The sequence below is a fragment of the Solea senegalensis genome, linkage group LG2 (genome assembly GCF_019176455.1).
Source record: "Solea senegalensis isolate Sse05_10M linkage group LG2, IFAPA_SoseM_1, whole genome shotgun sequence".
In the NCBI taxonomy this organism is placed as follows: Eukaryota; Metazoa; Chordata; class Actinopteri; order Pleuronectiformes; family Soleidae; genus Solea; species Solea senegalensis.
This window is the reverse complement of record NC_058022.1, coordinates 22,249,750-22,274,100: the sequence shown is the minus strand read 5'-3', so window position 1 is coordinate 22,274,100 and position 24,351 is coordinate 22,249,750. Positions and strand designations below refer to the sequence as shown.

Here is a 24,351-nt window from a genome sequence, read left to right as displayed (position 1 = left end):
AATGACCTCAGTTTTTTCTGAGTTTAAAAGTAGAAAGTTACAGGTCATCCAGGACTTAATGTCTCTGAGACATTCCTGGAGTTGAACAACCTGATTTATTTCATCCGGCCTCATTGATAAATAAAGCTGTGTGTCATCTGCATAACAATGAAAGTGTATGTTATGCTTTTTAATAATGTTCCCTAAAGGAACATATATAATGTAAAAACTATAGGCCAAAGCACTGAGCCTTGTGGAACTCCTTATGTTTGCAATGAGGCCTTATAATGAATGTGAACAAACTGGAATCTATCAGATAAGTATGATTTAAACCAGCAGAGGGCAGCACCTGTGATACCAAGAGTCTGCTCCAATCTCTGCAGTAGAATATTATGATCAATGGTGTCAAATGCAGCACTAAGATCTAACAGGACAAGAAAAGAAACTGGACCATTATCTGACGCCAAGAGAAGATCATTACTAACTTTAACTAGTGCTGTTTCTGTGCTATGGTTTAATCTAAAACCTGACTGAAAATCTTCAAACAGGCCATTAATGCACAGATATTCACATAATTGATTGGCAACAGCCTTTTCTAAGATTTTAGAGACAAAGGGAAGATTAGATATAGGTCGGTAATTAGCTAAAATATCTGGGTCAAGGGTCGCTTTTTTTTGAAGGGGTTTAATAACTGCTACTTTAAACGTTTGGGGCACATATCCAGTTAATAAGGATAGATTAATTTGAGTTAATATAGAATTGTTAATTAAAGGAAACACATCTTTAAACAGTTTGGTGGGGATAGGATCTAACTGACAGGTTGATGGCTTAGATGATGAAACTAATGATGTTAACTCAGGGAGAGCTATAGGGGAGAAACTGTCTAACTGTGCACCTGGTGCTTCTAAAGCTCTTGTGCTAATATGAGGGAGGAAATGATCAATTTTTTTCTCTAATTGATGTTATTTTATTCACAAAAAAGTTCATAAAGTCATCACTGCTCAGTGTTAAAGGAATAGATGGTTCAGTGGAGCTGTGGCTCTGTGTCAGCCTGGCTACAGTGCTGAAAAGAAATCTATGATTATTCTTATTTTCTTTAATTAGAGAAGAATAATAGGCAACTCTAGCTTTGTGTAAGCTACAAAACCATCTTTCCAGGCTATATGAAGTTCCTCTAGGTTACTGGAACGCCATTTTCTTTCTAATCTACGTAACGTCTGTTTAAGAGCACGAGTATTGGAGTTAAACCATGGTGCTCGTCTCATCTGATTCACCACTTTCTTTTTCAGAGGGGCAACACAATCTAATGTAGTACGCAGTGAGGCTGCTGAACTATCAACAAGGTTATCTATGAGGGCGGGAGTAAAATCACAAAAGGTACCTTCAGATGTACTGACATATGGCACCGAGTTAAATAAAGGTTGCACTGTCTCTTTGAATGTATTAATATTATTATCAGACAGGCACCGGCTGTAGCTGTATTTCTTATTTATGTTATTGTAGCTCATTATTGTACAATTAAATGTGAGTAAATAATGATCAGTAAGGAGAGGGTTTAGAGGAACTATGTTTAAGTTATCAATATCAATAATAAGTTAAAACAAGGTCGAGGGTGTGATTAAGCCAATGAGTTGGTTTATTAAGGTGTTGAATAAAACCTATTGATTCCAACAGCGAGTTAAATGCGCAGCTAAGACTATCACGGTCAACATCTACATGGATGTTGAAATCCCCTACAATTATGATTTTATCTGTCTTAAGCACTAACTCAGATAAGAACTCAGAGAACTCTGATAGGAACTCTGAATAAGGTGCAGGTGGACGATAAACTGTGACTGTTCATAATTAGTTTCTGCGATTTACAACTAGGATGAGATAGATTAAGAATAAGGCTTTCAAACGATGAATATCCTGGTTTGGGCTTGGGATTGATTAATAATCTAGTATTAAAAATGGCTGCTACTCCTCCTCCTCGGCCTGAGCTTCTAGGAATATGGGTATTAGCATGAGTGGGAGGAGTTGACTCATTTAGACTGACGTAATCGTCTTCATGTAACCAAGTTTCAGTTACACAGAATATATCAATACAATTGTCAGAAATTAGATCATTTATTAAAACAGATTTTGATGAGAGAGACCGAATATTTAATAGTCCACATTTAAAAGTGGTATTATTTGACTCTATTTTATTGTTGGTATTAATCTTTATTAAGTTAGAATGTCTAACTCCTCTTCTGTTTGTTATTGATTTATTTACTTTATTTACTTTAGTTTTTACTTTAGTAGGTCAAGGGGCAGACACAGTCTCTATGGGTTTTTTTAATTGGTGACTGCTTGGAAAGAAGCACAGAGAAGCATGAAAGACTGCAACTCTGTGTCCTGGTCTCAACTCTGGATTGTCATGGGTTTCTAATAAAATGCCCTAAACTGCTAGATAAGAGAGCTGCTCCATCCAAAGTGGGATGGACGCTGTCTCTCCTCATGAGACCAGGTTTCCCCCAGAAGTTTTGCCAGTTATCTAAAAACCCAATGTCGTTTTCTGGACACCACCTCCTTCACCAACGTGAGTAGCCTTCCTGCTACATTAGCACAGAGTTCACGGGCGAGGTAGCATTTCATTGTTCTTCAGTTTCTAGATTAGAAGAAGTTTGCCTGGTTTGGATAAAGCAGATTGACAGAGAGGATTAACATCTGTAGCAATCGTGTGTCAAGGTGTGTGACTCCACGTAGGCATTCGCAGACGGAGCTCAGTTCGCTCTCATCTCTTCCTTCCGGCCTTCCAGCTCTGCAGGTAAACAGTGCGCCATTTTATGCACTTATGCACTAAATGCAGGTACTAAAAAAAGGACCTGGTACCAGGTACTATGCTAGTGGAAACACAGAACCGTGCCGTGCCGAGGTGAATCAAACACGCCATAATCGAGTAATCTGACTTGAAGTTGCAAGGCGCTGCTCATGCTTCAAATGGTGAAGAGATAAAGGCGACAGAGCAACAGCTCCTGTGTTCAAAAGAGAGAGAGGGAGTCTGGGACAATGAGCCTTGCACTGATTGGCCAAGAGAGTGATGTAAGAGTGAACCAGTTATGCTCAAAAAACAGAGTAGACTGTATACACATTTCAGATATAATCACAGAAACTGAGACAGAGGTGAACCAAGCCAGGGGAAAGAAAGGGAAATAAAGCATAAAGCAAACAGACCAAACAACAGTGTTGAAAACTTGTTCGCTATATTTAGGGACTTTACAGACTTCACAGAGTATGATGATGACCTTCAAACATCAGTGAAGATAGGGATAGTGAATGTCAGTGCAAGACTTTGACTGTTTCCATGTGGATGAAATGTCAATAAGATAAAAAAAAAATGCATATTCACCTAATTCTCGTTTCCGTGTGGACAGACCCTTATATTAGAATTATATAAGATATTTATTTCCAGCCAAAACAGGTTCCCAGAAACTAGGCTTATTTTACTTTCTTGAAAATCTAAATTTGTAGTGCACTTTGTGACTCATCTCTTTTTAACTTTAACTATTGCATCTTTGTTTCACTGTTTTCTCTTGAGTCGACCTTTCTTGTTTGGCTTTTCAATCTCCCTGCATTATCTAATAATTCAAATCATTTCACCTATATAGTGATCTGGAATTACTCAGATGCTGGTTCTGTTCCTGTGCTGTCTGCCAGCATTTACACAGAAGAGGTCAGTACTCTGTTACTGTCAGAAAATCATGTTTCTCATTTATATCTCAGAATTCTGACTTTTTCATGATATTCTAGATTGAAACCAGAAATCTGACTTCTAGCTTTAATCTCAGTATTTTAGAGAAAAAAGTCAGAAACCATGTAGTATTCCAACCTCCAAATAATATGTACACTACACAGGTCGCTGTGTAGTCGCTCCATGTAGAGCGCAACACAATTCTACTCAATGGCATTTATTGGTAACAGTTGTATTAAACAGAAAATGCCATATTTCTCTTTAAAAGCAATATATGGATACAAATCTCTGTTACTGTCTAATAGCTGTTTTACAAAAAGAATATTGTTATTGAACCACTGCTCAAAGAACAAGGCCTTCCTTCTATATGTGATATTGTTCCATATAAAACATCTATGAGTGAATAGTTGTTGTGTTTGTACAAAAGGGACCAACATAACAGGGCTTTCTTAGGAGAACTGGAGAGTTTCACATGGAGTTTACCAAGGACATAGCAGTAGAAAATGAACAGAATAAAGACATGACTTCTTTTTTAATTTTGTGCGTTTTTCCAAATAAAGTTATAGAGAATCCTATCTAAACTGGCTTTGTTTGGTGAGGTTTTGGACAGGCCTTCTCCTTTGCTTAGTAATCCTCTGCCACATAGAAAGAGATCTCTAGCTTTATCCAGATTTAAGTTATTACTGGGTTCAAATTGACATTAATTAATGTTTTCTCATCTTTTGTAATTATTATTCCCAAGTATTTTACTGTTTATAACCGTACTTTAGAGAATTTATCAATGACCAACAAGGCATGGGAAACTTCAACTTTACTGTTTCAAAACAAAGTGGTATCATCATCAGCCAGTGGCGAGATTTGAATATCTGTGCCATAAAAATGAATACCCTTAAAAGGATAATCACTGTAATTGACTATGATATCAAAGATATCCAAATTGAACAGTAATGAAGGTATGAATCTGAGCACCAACTCGCTCAACCCCCGTTTGTCACAGTATTCATGTACAAAAGACACAGAGCGTTCCTTCAGTGTGGTAAAGATAAGAATGGCGCCAAAAACACATGAACATGAGGTCGCAGATCTTGGGCCAAACACGTGACAGCATGGCTGTAGACACATGTGTTCGACGCCTATGAGGGAGCTCTCATTCACGAATGAAAGAGAGAGTGAGTGAGAGAGAGAGAGAGAGAAAGTACAGGATTGAGTAGCGGGCAGACACAGCATGTTCTGTGAATGAAACAAAAGGATCAGGCAGAGCCAGGTTAGTCTGGCTCTGCCTGGTCAGTCTGGCCAGGGCGAAGGGACGGAAGCTGCAGAGTTTCCATCTCAGGTCCGGAGAGGTGTGAGACGCAAAACAAGTTTCACACTCGGACAGCAAGTGTGAAACTGGAGCGGCTTCTTCAAAAAGGGCATCGTTCGTGCAGCATGGGATGAGAGCCGCACAGCCGGAGCTCTGGGGCCCCGGGTCACTCGCTCTTCTGTCTCCTCCCCTCTCAGTACTTTATGTGTATCTAAGTCTGTTAAAATAATGGAGACAGGGGTGTGTGTTTGTTTTTATGCAGCTTGACTTAGCCGTACGCATGAAAGCATATCCCCGCAAGGAGGAAACAGTTAGAATTCACATTACGTGAATCCCGTCCTCAGGTACAGTCCTCTGTGCAGGCGAGTGAGTGACAGTCCCTGCCCACACCCTAACCCTGGAGAATTCAGAATTCTAACTTAAATCTCAGCATGCAGGAGAGAAAAAAAAAAGATTTCTGAGACTGAAGCCAGAAATAAACTGAAATCTGAAATCTGACTTTAATCAGAACATTTTTTTCCTGAAAATCCGTCTTAAAATTCACTTGTGGTTCTAATCTGGTCTCCACATACAGCTTGGTTTGCTAGGTTTGCTCTGGTCTAATTCAGAAACAAAATACAAAAAACTAGACAATCAGTGTAATAAGATTAACGACAACAACTGCTCCCAGTGTCTCAGTTCAATTTATTTCACAGTTAATTAGACAGTCACAGGGAAACCATGTGTAGGTTTTCTCACTCTACTCACGGCTGAGAATAGTTTTCACACGTTGCGCCGTATCAGGGCAAAACTATTAGACCTAGACATGAACCCAATCTGGTGGCCTCATTAACCTCATTAAAATCTAGAAATGCAAATGTAAAATTAATCATGACATTTATTCTCATGTTTTTTTCATAGCACAGCCTTCAGGAGGCACATGCACCAGTTATTTTATGTTGTGTGAGGTGGTTCTCAGCTGGTCTTCTCTACATCATGTGGAAAACTGTGGGTGTAGCTGGAACAAAAACAGAGAGACAAGAAGGATGGAAAGAAGTAACCAAAATGTATCCATTTGACGAGACCCCCTCAAAACACAACTGCTGCCAGGAAATGTCGGTAAATGTCAGCTGTCTGTTCCTGGCAGGGTTTTTTCTGTTTCACCTTAACACATCATTGGAAGGTGGAACAAAAGGAGTCGAGGGCTTGAGTCACAGAAAGTGCAGTTTTTTTCTTTAATGACATTTACAGAGAATATAATAGAAGGATGCCACATTATTCCTCAGCTCACATTCATGAGGTGCAACACAGGCAGGATGTGATGGGAAATGACAGTTGGTCTTGTTTTGTTTAATTAAGTCTGTGGAAATTAAGCTCTGAGGCTCCTTATTAGTCTTAACTCTTGATGCGATAGTTTGACACTGTGTGCTACTTTTGACAAGACTAAAACCAATATTTGCAGTAAATATGAAGCTACAGCTTGCCCTTGGTGGCTGTGGTTGTGTTATTCTTTTTCCTTCAGTGTTGCAGAGCTTGGAAGGTCAAAAAAGTCAACATCAGACATTTCCACTGCATGGATTACCTTTTTGTCTCTATGGTGGACCTAACACTCAGCCTGGGTCAGGAGACGGTCAAGAAGAGCAGCTGGATCTGCTTCAAAACATGTCACGTTCTCCTGTCACATGACCAGCCAAGTGTGCTTTTGATCAGGGGTCAAAAACTGTGGCACCCACCAATTGGTATTTGACCTGGCCATAGAGCCGTTGGCGACAGCAAACCACAGTTGTGAGAATATCTCTGTTATACGGAGGAATGGAGTAGAACATAAGGTGCTTCTATACACGTCCAGATATCTCTCTACCCGCCATGTTGTCCCTACTGAACGATTTAAGACAGTTTTCAGGATACATTTCCCTGTCAGTGAGGGGATGCCAGCATCGATCTGAATGCCCTTCATGGGTGGCAATAGAGTTGGGTTCTGCTAAAAACTCTTCAGTTCCAGCACTTCTTGGTTCTGAACTTTATTTGAAAAAACAGGCTGTTTCCATAAATGCATGGTGTCAGAATCATCATTAAGGATTAGTGTGAACATTAACAGATCCAAGTGGCATTGATTTTTTTTCTCTTATACTGTATGTGTTGAATGTTATTATTATTGCTTTTATTAATATTATTATTATTACAATAAGTATTATGATTATTAATAATAATCATAATAATAATTTGTAATTTGCCACAAAGTACAGAGACGAGCCTCAAAAAGTTTTATGGCCTGGTGAGACAAATATGAACTTTTACCAAAGTGATGGAAAGGCTAAAGTTCATTCAACAACTTTATCTATCCCCGCAGGTCAAGTTTGCACCCTCAGTCACATAGAAACGTACAAAGAAAAACAACAACAAAACAACAGCACATACAGCAACTTCTCTGTCTTTACCGCAGGTAGGCATGGGCAATCGGAGCTAGCAGCAAGTAAAAATTTAAGAGATAAATAATGAATAAATATACACATTATGACTCTCAAGTTTACAATACCTGGCCGTTGTTAATTTAGCTGTCAGCCGCATTTAAAAGTCTGATGGCCGTAGGAATAAATGAATTTGCAAATCTGTTTGTCTTCCTCGGGGGTGCAAGGTAAAGCTGCCTCGAGGGCATCAAACAGGATTCCTGACTGAGGATGTGGTCAGGATGACTAATGATCTTCCGAGCTTTCTGGATGACCCTTTTTTTCCAGATGGACTTAAGTCCATTAGGTGGACTCCGATGATCTTGGAACAGACTTTGATAATGCTGCTGAGACAGTTCTTCTCCTTCCCAAATAGACCATAAAACCAACAGATAAAAGAAAACGTCAACAGATTTAAAGGAAAATATGCGCTTAGAAACAAGAATTCAGCTTCTGCTGTAGATGGATATGTTGGCCCCGTTTGACGATAGACTCTGTCAAACTTGCGTCTGGAGTCAAATATTGTACATAAATACTTGTATGACTCCACAATGTCTACATTTCCTCCATGTTTGGTGCATGCAGCAGGATCAGAACACTTCCTCCTAAAATCAATGATTAACTCCTTGGTTTTTGTCACGTTTAAGTCCAGGTAGTTATCATCGCACCACTCCACAAATGAAGGTAATGCACAGCCATGATCTGATTGGGCCCCCTGGAGGAGTGACAGTAGGGCCGTGTCCAGATGGCTGTCCACTTGGGAAGACCTGCAGCTGTCAGTATACATAATAAATGGCAAAGGAGAGAGGACACAGCCCTGTGGAGACCATGTGTTGGAAGTGATGGAGGTGGACATATGACCATTCACAAATACTTGCTACATTCTGTCTGTTAAAAAATCAAATGGAGAGAATATGAATTAAAACAGTTTGTCAATTGTTATCATCCACACCATTTACTCAGATGAGCTGCCTGGTCTCACAAGATGACTGATTAATTGATGTCATTTTCTCTCTAGGCAGCTCCACTACAATACTGACTTTCAATTTTATTCCTTTACTTTATTTTGGACTTCCTTATTTGCTCCTGAACTTCTTCAGAGACTGCTTTTTCTCGAGGAGGTCGCCTGAATTGAAAGTTCTTTTCTTCTTGTTGATCACACCTTTAATTTCTTTTGTCACCCGAGGGTTATTACTGGGATAAGTGATCACTTCTTTAGTGGGAATTATCGAGTCCACACAGAATGTGATGTATGATGAGATAGTGTCAGAGAGTTTATTTACATCATAAAAGCAGTTCCAGAATGTACACTCCAAGCATGACTGGAGGGAGGAGATGTTGTCCTCTGACCAGACTTTCACTGCTCTCTCCTCCTGCTCCAGACGTCTGAAGGCTGGCTTGTATACAGGCGTGAGATACACACACGGATTTGAAAGCCCCACTGACATATCCATAGCAGAGATCCAGTATGGTGTTCCTCTCTGTGGTGGGACAAGTAACATACTGAACATATGTCCTCCAGGAGTTTTTTTTTTTTTAATTAAAGTGATTAAAATCTCCTAAGACAAACTTTAGTGCGTCAGGGCAAATAGAGTCCAGTTTATGTGCGACGTCACTAATCAGGTGGGAAAGAGCTGACATGTTGGCTCGCGGGGGAATCTACACTAATGTGAAAAAAAGTTGTTGAAATTCACGAGGCAGGTAATAGTGGCGCAGAGAAGTTGAGAATAATTCCACATGAGTGGTGCATACCCTCGCTCAATGAACAATTAAACAGTACTATGTGTACGACGTGATTTACTCTGAAACCCTGCGTTTCACTTGTAGTTGGTCACGGGGGGTTCCTTCAAAGGGAAAGTCCCCCTAAATTCAGATTTCCAACTCGTAAACAAGGAGCAACCTCATGTAGAAAACCTGACTTAGGATTTCACGGTGGCTGCCCCTGTTGATATGTTGCAACACTGTGTGTGTGTGCAAACTGCAAGGTTGTTATCAACTGCTATTGTTAACATTTGCTGGGATATGTTTGCGTCCATGCTTTAATGACTTCTCTCTGAACTCAGAGGTGACGTCACTCCCAGCTCTGATTTCCTTTGTAAATGGAACTCTGCATGTTTCTGTGTAAGGAATTTGCCGTGCTCAAATCTTCGTCCCGCGTACACATGATTTAATGTCACATAGCACAAAGGAAACACTCTAAGGTTAAACTTTTAACATTTAATTTAGTTTAGCTCTGAATGATGATGTTCACAAAGGTTTAGGTGAAGTGTGCCATGGTTCTAAAATAAAAAGATTGCACAAACAAAATTCAGTATTAAATTAGGTTGAATACAAATTTAATAGGAAAGAAATAAAGGTTACTTATTTTTCATTAACATCAGCATTCATAATATAAGATGCTCACAATGAAGAATCAAAAAACACACATGGTACACACTGGACAGTGGCAGCAAACTGCAGACAAGGCTACAGAGGAGGACGGCCTTGTCCAGGCCTCTGTTTATAGAGCAGGAGATGCAGTGGGAGGCACTCTCTAGAGGAGGAGGTCATGTAACATCTTAAATTCCATCACTACTGCAAACCTGAAGTCCACTAACTAAATGCTTGCTGCCACTGCCACCTTGTGGTAATAAGACACACTACAGTCATTGGAGTACAAAGATTTGTTTTCATGAATGCAGTCATTGATAAAACCTTTGTTTTGCATCTTCTAATATTATTTCATTTCAAGAAGTCACAGTGACTTAGTACGTGTATAATCAAAATGCCTGTTCCTATTGCACATGTCGTGCAAGTTTAACTTATTGTGAACTAAAGGGGTGATGTCTCCTGAATCGGCACAGTAACTATTAGTTTAGTTATATATGATGAGACATCCTGTGTGTTGCTATTAAATATTTTGTTTATTCACCTATGTCTTTTGTAAATACAGTTATAACACAGGGAAGCGGGCAATGAGAAAGCAGGTCGGTTGTAGAGCTGAAACAATTACTCAATGAACCGATTCATAGTGATCACTAAATTAATCGTCAACTATTTTGATAATCGATTTGAAGATTTTTCCTGATTAAAACCAGTTTCTGATTGTTTCAGCTTCTTAAATGTGAATATTTTCTTAATTTATTTGCTCAATAAAACAAAGAAATCATTTAAAGTGAAACATTTTGGTTTGTGGACAAAAACTAGACATTTCCAGGTTTGACAAACACTGATCAACATTATTTAATTTTTGTTTTCTGACATTTTATGCACCAAACGATTACTTGATTAATCGTGAAAATAATTGACAGATGAATCGATTATCAAAAGAATCGTTAGTCGCAGCTCTCGTGGGTTGTCACAGAAGCTGGGTATTTCTCTTATGAACTAAATTAGTCAGGATTTTCTTTCACTGATCGTAATATTGCAACACAAATGGATTATTCATATGCATCACTTAATGAGGGGATGTTGGACAAGTCAAAGACTACACATAATAGATAGATCTAGAAATATCAATTAGCAATAGAGGCTTTGGAGGAACAACTGGGTTTAATTACATCCCCAAGATAGAGAGTACACATCTTACTCCCATCCTCACTCATCATATTTGAGGATAGGTTATTTTTTAATATCAAAACGACTAGTTGCCAGGACTCTGAATGCATCAATTGTTAACATTGGTCTGTGGGATCATGCACCAGTGGAAGTAATGTTCTGCTCTGGGATTATATCTGAACACTGTAATACCAATTCTCGATGAAGTTTAACAAAATGAGTTTACAACTTAAGTAATTAAGTGAAATGTGTATTATTATTAATATTATAATAATAATAACAATAATAATAATTTTTTAGGACATATCCACTGTAAGAATCTGTGTTTACCAATCTATTATTTTTGACTTGTTGCCAGAGTGTGGCAGGAAGTCAAAACAAAGAGGCTTTAAGAAAAAAGTCATGCATATGAACACACAAATGTATAAAAAGAAACATTTTATTAAAGACAGTGTGTTTCATTTTCTATACATGATATGCTATAAAATGCAGGGGACAGAGCGATGTTCAGATTATTTGATTTATTTAACTCTGGTTGATGCAGGAAATTCATTGTCAGACAGCAGTTGACTGGTCTTGTGACGTACGTACACAGCACTGATTTATTCTACCAAAACTAGGAACCAAACATCTAAAATAAAAATAGGTGGATTTTTGGGAGTGAATATTTGCACAGTGACTCCAGGGTTGATGTTGGATTAATCTGCTGTTTGATTATGGACTTTAGAAACATGTTCTATGAGGTGAGATGAACTCATCGCCATTATGGAAATAACTGTAACTAATTTATTAAAATGCTACGTAGCTTTTAAATTCCAACATTTCTGCCTATTTTTCAACAGCAATATGCAAGGACGTCCAGCTAATGGTTGTGTGTCACCATAGGAATTAAGATTCTGAGTCAAAGGTTAAATTTAAGTTCCTTAAAAACAACAACCTTGATTTCTTCTGTGATGTGAGGACAAACCTGTTTTGGGAAAGCCATTAGCATCTGTATACATGGACACATTAGGACATATTTACATTGAGATATGATACTAAAATATTTTGTTAACATCATGACAGGAAGTGAGGTTGTTGTGGTTTTTGTTCTTTCACGTGATCCATCTGTCATACAGACATTAAAGCACATACTGTAAAATATGAACAATGAATACACAGTTAACATTCATCTTATCGGTAACATTTTGCTGGTCATACACCAAACACTTCACTTTCTGTTTATTACAAATCTAATGACAAACAAAAAGAAATCAACAACAAAGGTGCTTCATGTTTGTATGAGCCAGCTTTGTGTGTGATTGTGTATGAACACCCTGAAAAACCCTGGATTTTAAGGAGAATGGAGAATATATAAGTTTAAACTTAGTTTAGACTTATATATTGATGTGACAATACTGATTATGAATGTTAAATAGAGTATATGATGCAGAACGCTGCTCATTAATAATTTCAGTGCCTTCATGTTCTTATGCAGAATAAAGTACTGAAAATGAATCCAATTAGTCTTTTAATGTCTGCTACAAATAGAAAAATTGAAAAATATCAATACCACATAAATATCAGTTGAACCCCAATGAGAAGATACATTTTTGCATAAACTCTATGCACACACATGATGCGTTTTAGGACTAGATTTGTATGACAGCCACAGGGGAGGAAAAATATCACAGCCGTTTCTTCAACGAGAAAGTTTTCATTAGAAAAACATTGGTTTTTACCTTAAAGTCTGTTTTATTAATTCATTGTTGCGGAGGAAGTTTTACAAGTGCAGGAAATTCAATTGTAAACATGTTCGACACAGTGATTGATCACAATTGTCATTTGTCATCAACGCAGTTCCTGTTCCTTGTTGACCTCAGCGCAAACAAACTCATCCCTCCCTGATGTAAACATCCCTCAACAATCAATCAATAAAGCAAACTTCAAGGTAAAAAACACTCTAATGAGAAATGTTCTCATTCCAACAGGAAACAGGATATTATTCAAACGAGAAACAACCCTGTTCTAATGAGAAATGACGCTGATGCTTTTCTCCCGTGGCAACACTACTCTTCCGTAGATATGCCATCACGCTGACATTGTTGTTTCTCACTCCTCAATAAGATATGTCAGTCAGTTTGAAGGCAGCTTTCTGTTTTTACCACACTTTTCACGACTTAGCGTCAACGCAAATCAAGAGTCAGCATTCACACTTGTTTTCCCTTTTCTTCGTTTCCTTACATTTTTCAGAATTTGCACAGGATGCTAAGCAGTCTGTTTACGCTCCTGCTTTGATTGACCAGATGTGATTCAGCCCACTTCCCTGGAGCTGTCAATTGTGACGTCATCACTTGGTGACCGCTGCCGGCACCGTGACAGCGTTTGTCACAACTCTGGATTGCCCCTCCAAGACAGGACATCATGTGGACATGAAGCGCTTTTAAGTCTGTTGAGTGTGATGTCACAGCCCTGCTGCTCCTCTGATGGGTGCTGATGCCTGTCAATGCTTTTGTCCTTTATGTCAGATGTTTGACAGTCGTCGTCCTCGGGTGGCTCCTAGAGAAGCTCGCAGACGTGGTTCTCTGGCCCTGTGGAGAGGATGATAGTGTGAGAGCAAGCTATTTTAGTGAGACATTTCACACTAGGGCTGGGCCATATGGGAAAATTAATGTCACAATACAGTTTTTCACTAGGGAAATTGAATATTGATCAAAACAACGTCACAATCTCACCTTCAAAAGCGTTGTGGAAACATTTTGTGTTCCCTGGGAGTTTTGTTAACATGAAAACCACGGCGTGTAAGCTATGTTGTGCGCGTGTAGCAAAGCAGAGGATATCTCTGCATGCATCGTACGGTCATAACTATGAAAATAACTCAGTTAACACAGGAAACTCCTCCGTCATCATTTGGAGTGAAATTTCCACAAAATTCATATCGGGCTAAAGCGATAACTAGCACTATAGGCGTGTTTGTAGCATCAGACATGTGACCTTGATTTAAACCCTTGATTTAAGTATTTAATTAGCGTACTGGAACCATGTTACGAGATGCCAAGCAGGTCGCATCTTACTACAAAGGTGTTGCCTTCTATGTATGATAAAACGTTATAGGATGTCTGAGCAGTGGAGATTTAGTGGCCTTAACAACAGATTGTTAGACCTTCAGAGCAACACAGAGCGAAATGACTTCTCTCCTTTTTACAAATAGTTTCCAATTAAATGATTATTGTTACATTCATACAGCTAATACATTTTTAAAATTTGACAATAAGGCCTTAGTGTGGTACATTGCAAACATATCACTCATGACACCATGTAGACAATAGAAATGGTATTTAAAAAATGAAGTGCATTATCATGATATAAACCCAATGATCCCAGCTGTGCTAAATGAGAGAACTGTGACCTTAAAATCTAATCAAATCGAGGAATTTTTTATTTTTTTTATTTTTACATAATTTTAAATCAATATAAATCAAATAGATAGTTCTGTCAGGCTGGGCTGTATAAAATATCTACTGTTTATGATCTGTCAGTCAGGGACAGGCTAATTGGGGAACATTTTAATGGATCACCAAAGACGGCAGAGGTGTATCACTGCTTTAAAACACACTCAATGTGACAAGACGGAGTGATGGGAAGTAAAATACTTAAATCCATTCATGTAAAAATCAGGATTGTTATCCAGAAAGATTCTAAATAGATTAAAAAACTGAAAATAAAAAAAAAAGATTTTGAATTGGGAATCGTTTACTGTATATTATTTGATAAACGTTAGGAACATAATTGTAGGCTTCCTTAAAGTTTCCCCCTAAACTGTTGACTGGAAAGCTGTGAATCTAGCTTCAGCACGGTGTCCAACCCTAACCAACTTAAATATCTTGTTTATTTTGAGTGCTTTCATTGTGCTGTGGAAGTGTTCTCTAGGGTAGAATGAAGGAAAGTTTATCAGAAAGTTGATGTAATACTGCAGCTCTGGAATAATGTTTGCTGTGGCTGTTTCCATACTCATGAAACGGGCTTTGAGGTGTTGTAAGGATCAGATATATTCAGTCTGTCAGGTTCTGTGTTTTCTTTTTTTTTGCTTGATCTCAGTCAGTTTAAAATCCTCAGTAAACTCTTACAGCTTGAATCCCTCACTGCTTTCAAATGCTTTCCCCACTAACAGCGAGTGCTGTGAGCAAATTGAGTCATGTGACGTCCGGAGCTCTATAGACCCTCAAGCCTCATCTGACTCCTGATGCTGAAGCTACAGTCACGACCCCAGGGTCTGCATGTGACTGTCTGCATGTGAGTGTGAGACGGGTTGCAGGTGTGAATGACCTGTGTGAGTGAGTCTAGGGTGGATCCTGGGAGCTGATTGGTCCTGCACGGAAGGAATCTGAATAAGAGGCCTGAACATCCCTGCTGCAGTGGACTTCCTCAAACCACTCACAGCCAGACTGCCAGCAGACATTTTGTGCTTGATTTTAATAAACCTTTAAAATAGTTTGTTTGACGTGTTGTTGGTGTTTTCTTGGGAGCTGGGAAGAGTTAGTCTCATTATAATGTTGCGATCAGGTTTTCCCCTAGGCCTGGTCGTAACACTACACAAGCTGGTGCTCACAAAGTGGCTGACGACAACTGCATCATGTTTCTAGATCTGCTCAGCAACAAGTCAGAGCTTTTCATTACAGGTCGATGATTTGGGGTTTTCTATTGTTGATGCCAATTTAGGGATGCACAATATTGGTTTTGAAAAGTGATATCAGATATCACCATACATTCATGAGTGATAGCACCTGCTCCTACACTACTGCGCCTTGACACTTTATCTAAAATTCTTGAAGATGAGGAAATTAAGTACAGAAAGAGGAGCAGACTCCTGCAGGTGCTAAATGAATGTATTAATTGACATTAATGTACAAACACTGATGAACAGAAGCTCTCATTCTGGTGTTTCCATGGCTGCCATTGGTAGCCATGCCCCCGGTCTCAGAGCAGTGAATGAAGTTGAATTTTACATGATTTAAAACCTCATTTTTAAACACTCAAAGTATACACATTTTCCTGTGGGGTTTTATCACTTTTCAAGACCTTTAAATACATGAAACAGGTCACACACATCATTTACTATTCATTTTCTTTCACTCTGGTCACTTCCATGACCCAATGGACTATATGTAACTTCCTGGTTTTCAATAGACCAACCCCATCCCCAAACGGTACTTTTTCCTTACCCTTTTAGGAGGGAAATAATTAAAAACGTTGTTTTTAATTTCTCATTGTAAAGATTTTGGAGAACTAAAACGGCGCAATCTCAAGGCAGTTATTTTTAAATATAGTTACAATAAACTTTAAAACATTTACATACAGAACTTTTGTCTTGGACCAGCAGATGTAAAGGGAAGTTTGGGATGATTCTCCTCAGTAGCTACTACAACCAAATTTTAAATTGGATATATTATGTAAATAGAAGGAATTTCAAGGCTGTGAGAATCCTGTACATCACTCATTAATTATTAACCAATATACAAAATAATAAGAGGCTGAAGCCAAATTGGCCCAATTTAACGTGACAGACCTGTAGTGCTCATTGAAGTCGAGTCGGAAGCTAAGGAAACGCAGACTCTCATCTGTACTCGTCATCAGCAACACCAGGAACTGCTGGACAATGCTCTGAAACAAGGACAGAGGGCAGAGGAAGGACAAAAACAGAAGGTGAGACATTTCAAAAGGAGAAGACAATTTATAATGACACCAAATGTAAATGATTAACAGCTAATCACAGAGCCAGCTCAAGCTAGTACCTGGTAGAAGTGGGTAAGAACACGGAACTGGGAGCGCAAATTTGGTATGGATTTCTGGAACTCCTGAATTCTCCTCTTCTCCTCTTCTTCCTGTTCAGCCGTCACTCCCCACTGACCCTAAATCAGGGAGAGAGGACCCCATTTGAGACATAATTAACTGATATCTTCTAAACCTCCCATTCTATTTCTCCCTTTTCTCTCTGCCACTTCTGACCTCCTCCTCCCTCTGCTGCTTCCTCTCTTCATACTGCAGTCTCAGGGTGAGCTCCTCCAGTGCAGAGCGGTACAAGGTGTCTTGGGCGTTCTGGAACTCAATGATCTGGTCAAATATGGCCCTCAGCTGGTTCAAGAGAGACTGAAAGAGGTGGCAGAAACATGATCAGAGGAACATTTTGTGTGGCAATAACCGCTCAATAATATCACTGAATCCACAGCATTATCACTGTTACCCTGGTGTTGTTGTCCAGCAGACATCTCGAGATAATGGTGTCGAGGAAGACTTCGTGGGCGGCGATGATGTGGTCGAGGTCCTGAGCCTGCTGCACTTTGTTCCACAGCTCATCCCAGGAGCACTCTAGCACCTGCATGCAGATGCAAATGTATACCATTTAGCTTTTACGAAATCATTTTTTTCCCCCGGAAGTCCAATAATCAAGACCATTTCCCATGAAATTTAATTTATCATCACGTTTAGCGAACTAAGAATGAATGAGGTCAGTGAATGTGTCATGACCATCAGTGATACTAGATGCCGGTCAGTCATCTGCGTGTCCTGTGACAGGCAGGAAATTAAGGGGGAAAACTTGTGTTTCTTGCAATTGTAGGACTTTGAGGGATTTTGGACAAGGACTAATCTGAATATCTCGGAACAACAGTTACATCTGAACTAGAGCTGAAACGATTAATTGATTACTAAATTAATCGACAACTGTTTTGATAATCGATTAATTGGTCCGAAGCTTTTTTCATGATTAAAACAAGATTTCTAATTGTTTAAGCTTCTTAAATATGAATATTTTCTTCATTTCTTTGCTCTGGATAACAAATAAATCATTAAAAGTGAATCATTTTGGTTTGTGGACAAAACAAGACATTTGAGAACATCATCATGTCCAGGTTTGACGAACACCGATCAACATTTTTTAAGGTTTTCTGATATTTTATGGACCAAACGATTATTTTCATAATCGATTAATCTGTTGATTATTTTCTCGATTAATCAATTATAAAAATTATTATTAGTTGCATCTCTAATCTGAACAAGTTCACACTGTTCTTATTACTGCAATGACTGAAACTATTCTGACCATCAGCTGTGAGCGACTTGCGTTTCACAGCAAATGCTAGTTTTTCCATAACAAATAATATCATACAACACATTAAAACTAGTCCTCCAAACCCTGACATAACCATTTCCTTGTAATAGCTTTTCTCCTGAAGACCTGGAATTTTTAATTTTTTTTAATTTTTCCAATTAAACTCTCTCCAAGTTAATGAGTTGGTTTATTTCCATTGCTTTACTGCATTGTAAAGCTTCCCCCATATTTCCAATTTTTATTATGCAGGAAGTGTTTAACTCCTACTCCTGGAGGCCCTTATATAGCTTAGAAACGGTGATCTGTGACACTTGTGTCACCAATTCCAGCGCTTAGATTTTTCCAGGTATTGTATTTATTTTTCACATATCATCAATGGTATGTCTCAGCTGTGAGAATTTAAAGAAGTCGTATCAAACCATACTGCACTTTCATTTTACTTTTCACAACACAGGCTCCAACATGTTTTATATTTTAGTCTGGACTTAAAACCTTCTAAAACTCAGTGAACCTCACTGACTTTAAAGCTACTTTTGATCCTGTAAATCTGAATAAATCACACACAGCAGATCAGCACTTTGCCTCTTGCTCTAATTAGTGCATTTAACTGATGTTTCTGGCCCGTGATGGTACCAACACTGCTAATGGTCTGACCTCAAAGGTGATGTAGTACTGCATTTGGTGGATAAAGTGGACCATCTCAGAGGCCAAGATGTGACACTGGTGTAGCACGCCAGACAACTCTAAAGAAAAAAAACACATTGGTGGGGTTTTATAAGCAAAGATTCTTCGAAAAACAAGAATAGAAATAATCAGATCACATATGATTCAATATCGATATATATCATAATATAAATCAAATCAATATTTCTTTAAGGCTATAATTAATATCTTTTAATTTTGATCTTGAAATACGAGATATATGGGGATATAAAACTGAACTCAGGTTGTTTCTCTGGACTCATGAGAAGTATGTGCTTCTCAAAGGAGAGTGACAATTCACTGTAGATACATTCTAAAATAAAATATCTACTCTTTATGATCCAATAAAGTTATTACCTTTTATTTAAAATAATAACTGGTTTATTTCATTGACTTTTTAATGTTAAATGATAAAGGATATTTACCTGCATTAAAATAGGGCTGCACAATATAAGGAAATCATGCGATATGCGATAACATTGCTATAACAACATAATTTGTGATTTAACAAATACAGATTAACATGACAAAAACAGACAAAAATAAAATTAGATACAGTAGATATAATATCAATACATTGCCCAGCCCTACTGTTGTAAACAGAATGACTATCAGAGAAAGTGCTTTTACTGTTTAGGGTAAAACTTGAATTGCCAAATCCACATATTTAAATAAGATTGATTAAATCTTATTGACTAAATTATATAGATAAACTAAAACAGTAACTTTGAAAGGAGGGGAAGACAAACAAACAATGTATATACCTGGCATGGTTTTGAGGAGCTTGGCATTACACATCTGTCCTTTCCAGATGTCAGTCAATGTGTACTCAATTCTCTTGGCCCTCCACAGGAAGTTAAACACACGCAGATAATGGCCCATACATTCCCTTGTGAACAACTGGGGTACGCACACACACGCACACATACGATTACAGATACACATTACAGTACAGCTTTTTCAGAAACATAACACAAAGTCAATATATTGTTTTGTGGAAATGAGTGAGTTACCGTAGCAATGGGTCCATCCACATGATAGTCCAGACTGAAAACATCCCAGCCTGTATCACCAGGAGAAACCTGGTGTAAAACAATTAATTAGTTATTGTAGCATACACACCAATAAGTGATAGTGAATTTGACCTCTGCATTTAACCCATCCTTGTTACACACCAGTACAAGCCAGGCGCAGGAGCAGTGGGCATTGACAAACTATCTGATTTGTAAAAAGAAACCCAACCTTTCTTTATTTAGATTATGTAAGCAAACAACCATGGTTCATACAAGGGTCCTCCACGGCTCTTGTTATCTGCACAGTATAGATGCACGGAACTGCTTGGTTACACTACTAAACCAAGATAACATAAAAACGTGTATCATATTTATAGTAGTAACTACTAAATATTAAAAATATTCCTGAGAGATAACATAAAGTGAATTTCATTTAGTTATTTAGAATTTAGAATTATTTAGAATAACTTGCAAAATAAAGTGTAAAATCAAAATGTGTATTTATTTTATAAAAATAACGTAATATATCATAATTTTATTTCAAATCCCTGAAACTGCCATAAACTATTTTGACAGGAAATGGTCACACTTCACACATGCGCATATCAAATCTGGTTTCGGGTACAAATCGGGTAATGACAGGCAGCACCTATCTGCGCCCGGGGAGCAATGGAGGGTTGGTGCCTTGCTCAAGAGCACACAAGTCATTCACCAGCCACAGGATATGAACCATCAACCCTCCAGTTACAAGCCCAATTGCTTTCCTCTTGGCCATGAGCGACCACACAAGCAGCAGAGTAAAAGTCTGGTGACACCAGACTAGAAAACCATCCCACTCACACATCATATTCACACACTGTTAAATCCACAACCCACTTTACCTCCAGCAGGCGAACGTCAAGCCTCTTGAGGATCTCTGCATTGTCAAACTGGGCATTAGTGGCTCTCACAGCTGTTTCTAAGATACCGGTCAGGTTGTGTTGGTACAAAGTGGTGGCAGGACGAACCAACTCTGGTCTGGAACATAAATTATGATCATTAATGATGTCATCTGAAACATGTTTTCTTTGTCAAAATGTCATAAAAAAAAAAATAATTATAATGGGGACAGGACTAGATAAGCTTTGCTTCTCCCGCTTTCCCTTTCGGTTATGTATATTGTGTGAACTGCACTGTTGTGTGATGAGTGATCTAAATGTCATGACCGAAATAAATAAATAAATAAATCAATCAATCTGATACTATATTTGTGGCATGTAGAAAGTAGCAGTAGTTATAACTAACTTGAGCAGGTCCATGAGATGTCTGATGAAGTCACCCTGGCCGAGCAGGAGGTATCTCCTCATGGCCTGAAGGTGTTCCAGCAGCAGGTAGTCGCGGTTGAGAACATTCAGCAGGTATTTGCTGGTGTCAAAGTATGCAGCATCGATCTTCTCCTGAAACGCCCCCTCCAGGTCAGACAGCAGCTCTGCAGCTACGAAAATAAGAATTAAATGTCTATTTATGCTTTTAAAATATTAGATTTTGTGCTCTAATTTTACTAGTTCAGACTAAAACATCAACATTAACAAACTTTCTCAATTAAGCACAAGTAAACAAGTAAAATGTCAAAGAGTAATTTATTAAGTAAATAGGGTGACTAGACTCAGAAAAAAGTGCAGGGCATACTAAAAGTTCACCTGTGAGCAAAAAACAAAAATGGTGTTTGCAAAAGATAAATAAGGGTTCAGGGTTAGGGGTAACCCTGACCAAACATATGGTTTTGCTTTTTTCCCAAACCTCAATTTAATGATGTTCTCAATTGTCTTGTTTTGATCACAAACCAATATTGAGGTTTTTTTTGTTATATGAGCAAAGAAGTCAGAACATATTCACAGTTTAAAAGCTGAAAAATAGGAGAACTTGTAAGAAGATTAAGAAAATTGATGCCAGCCAATAATGACCTGACCATAAGCCTCTACTAGTAACTGGTTTAAAGCTGGAGCTGAGTGATGATGCAGCTCTTGACCAGTAAAAGATCTGTGCAGCAGTTGCAGTTCTGTATAAAACATTATAAGTGAGGCCCCCAGACCTCTGCCACTGGATGATGATGGATAATTCAGTGTAATGCTGCCCTTCAACAAATACAGGAAAAGCTGAGTCCTACAGACTGAACTGAATCAATAGTGTACGGCTAAGTATACCTCCTTCCACTTCATAGTCAAAAGTAGGAGGAGGACAAGGCCACTGAACGGTAAGAGCATCGATCACTGCCAGTCCACTGGCCTACGTCAAGACAACAATATCAATATGACGAGGACAAGCAGAAGAGGCTTCTTGTTAGTTAGTGACATCATAAGTCTGCTTTGATGAGAAACAAAGTTTGGATGATAGAATTGCGAGACAGAGAGTGAGTGAGACTAACAGAGCAGCTGATGCTCTCACCATCTTTAGGTGTGTCCGTGGACTTGGATGCCGACGTGATTTTGCCCGGCGGCGTTCTGTCATGACAGACCTGGTGCAGGAAGTTAATGGATTTTCCGATCAGCAGCACCTAGATGAGAAAGATGATAACGAGCAGATGGCAGGAGATGATAGTTATATGAAAGGTATATGTATATTTTGGTAAAGTCAGTACCTCAGATTTATGATAATGAATTGGTGGGTGCTTTCTTTTTTTATAATTGATTAATCTGTGGATTATTTTCTCTATTAAGTGAGTATTGTGTGGTCCACAAAAAAAGGGATAAGACAAGATATGATACTCTACTATTCAAAATCACTGGATTGGATATTGGAAGGTAAAAATGTTAATCCGATACAATCCAAAAATCCTATATATCTCATGCTTCACTATGTACAGACTGCAACAATGTAAATAAAATTCAACAAAGCTGAGTTCTGTTATGGCTGCTATTTCGTCTTTCAGCAAGGCTACCGTTGGCAATCCCAGCTGACATAGCTTATGTACAACCTGGTCACCAGTCCATCACAGGACCAACACAGAGAAAAACAACCATTCACTCTCACTCACATGTTCAATTTAGAGTGTCTGCATGTTTTTGGACTGTGGGAGGAAGACCCAGAACCCAGAGAAAATCCACACAGAGGGGAGAACATGCAAACTCCTCCTCCATGCAAACTTTGTTCTGACTGAGTTGTTGCAGTTGACTGGGTTGAATGACTTAGTTGCAAGGTAACAACGCTAACCATTACTCCACCGTAAGGAAGTTAAAATAGAAATTAACAATGCTCTTTAAATGGCTTGAGGTGGTAAATGCATCAGCAAAAATGCATTGTTAACAGCTTCATAGTTTAGTGTATCAAATTATTATTGATATTGGAAAATCCTTGAGTTTGTGATACCGGTATCCCTATTGGAAACAAAAAAGTGATATTGTGCAATCCCAACCACAAAATGTCAGAAAATGTTGATCAGTTTCCCAAACATTCTCCACACCAAAATTTACAATTTTAATTAATTATTTCTTATGTGGAGAAAAGAAACCTATTTAAGAAACTGAAAACTCAGATTACATGTTTTAATTATAACCCCCCTACCAAAAAACACTCAACTTTTATCAGTTATCAAAAAAATAACTTGCCAATCAATTTCTAATCAATTAATAATTGATGAATCATTAAAGCCCTTGTGATTTTACCTTGCGGGCCTGGTCCATGGTGATGAATGAAGGGATCATAGATTTTCTGAGGGAGTACTTGTCGTGCCACAGTCTATCAGTCTTCACGTTGGGATCTGATGCTACAAAGAACTGCACACAAAAACAAATGCATAAGAGACATATACACTACCAGTCAAAAGTTTGGACAAACCTTCTCATTTAATGGTTTCTTTTTATTTTCATGACTATTTACTTTGTAGATTCTCACTGAAGGCATCAAAACTATGAATGAACACACATGGAATTATGTAGTAAACAAAGAAATGTGAAATATCTCAAAACATATTTTATATTTTAGATTCCTCAAAGTAGCCACCCTTTGCTTTGTTGACATCACTGCAAACCCTTGGCCTTCTCTCAATGAGCTTCATGATGTAGTCACCTGAAATGGTTTTCACTTTACAGGTGTACTTTGTCAAGGTTTATTTGTGGAATTTCTTGCCTTCTTAATGGGTTGGGAGTTGTGTTGTGCAGAAGTCAGGTTGGTACACAGCTGACAGCCCTATTTGACAACTGTTAGAATTCATATTATGGCAAGAACCAATCAGCTAATTAAAGAGAAACAACAGTCCATCATTACTTTGAGAAATTAAGGTCAGTCAGTCCGGAAAATTGCAAAAACTTTGAATGTGTCAGAAAGTGCAGTCACAAAAACCATCAAGCGCTACGACAAAACTGGCTCACATGAGTACCACCCCAGGAAAGAAAGACCAAGAGTCACCTCTGCTGCTTAGGGTTCATCCGATTCACCAGCCTAGTTAACAGCACCTCAGATTAGAGCCCAGATCAATGCCACACAGAGTTCTAGTAGCAGACACATCTCTACATCAACTGTTCAGAGGAGACTGTGTGAATCAGGCCTTTATGGTCAAATAGCTGCTAGAAAACACTTCTAAGGAAAAGCAACAAGCAGAAGAGATTTGTTTG

General features: G+C 38.4%; 1 protein-coding gene across 2 annotated transcripts in view; it reads right to left on the bottom strand.

Moving 5' to 3' along the window:
- Positions 1–11,381: 11,381 nt before the first annotated feature.
- Positions 11,382–24,351, bottom strand: part of tubgcp3 (tubulin, gamma complex associated protein 3) — a 36,820-nt gene continuing 23,850 nt past the window's right edge. Inside the window, exons 12-23 of one of the 2 annotated variants that reach the window (XM_044017563.1) lie at positions 23,404–23,514; positions 22,187–22,295; positions 21,047–21,236; positions 20,644–20,779; positions 19,763–19,831; positions 19,514–19,649; positions 18,702–18,790; positions 17,181–17,312; positions 16,946–17,086; positions 16,732–16,848; positions 16,506–16,600; positions 11,382–13,530 (exon numbers count right to left, since the gene is read on the bottom strand). In XM_044017563.1, the coding sequence (XP_043873498.1) occupies positions 13,464–13,530; positions 16,506–16,600; positions 16,732–16,848; positions 16,946–17,086; positions 17,181–17,312; positions 18,702–18,790; positions 19,514–19,649; positions 19,763–19,831; positions 20,644–20,779; positions 21,047–21,236; positions 22,187–22,295; positions 23,404–23,514 (1,392 nt within the window). In that variant the 3' untranslated portion in view covers positions 11,382–13,463. Of the gene's footprint in view, positions 13,536–16,494; positions 16,601–16,731; positions 16,849–16,945; positions 17,087–17,180; positions 17,313–18,701; positions 18,791–19,513; positions 19,650–19,762; positions 19,832–20,643; positions 20,780–21,046; positions 21,237–22,186; positions 22,296–23,403; positions 23,515–24,351 lie in introns of both variants that reach the window. The other variant, XM_044017571.1, reaches the window with a different exon arrangement.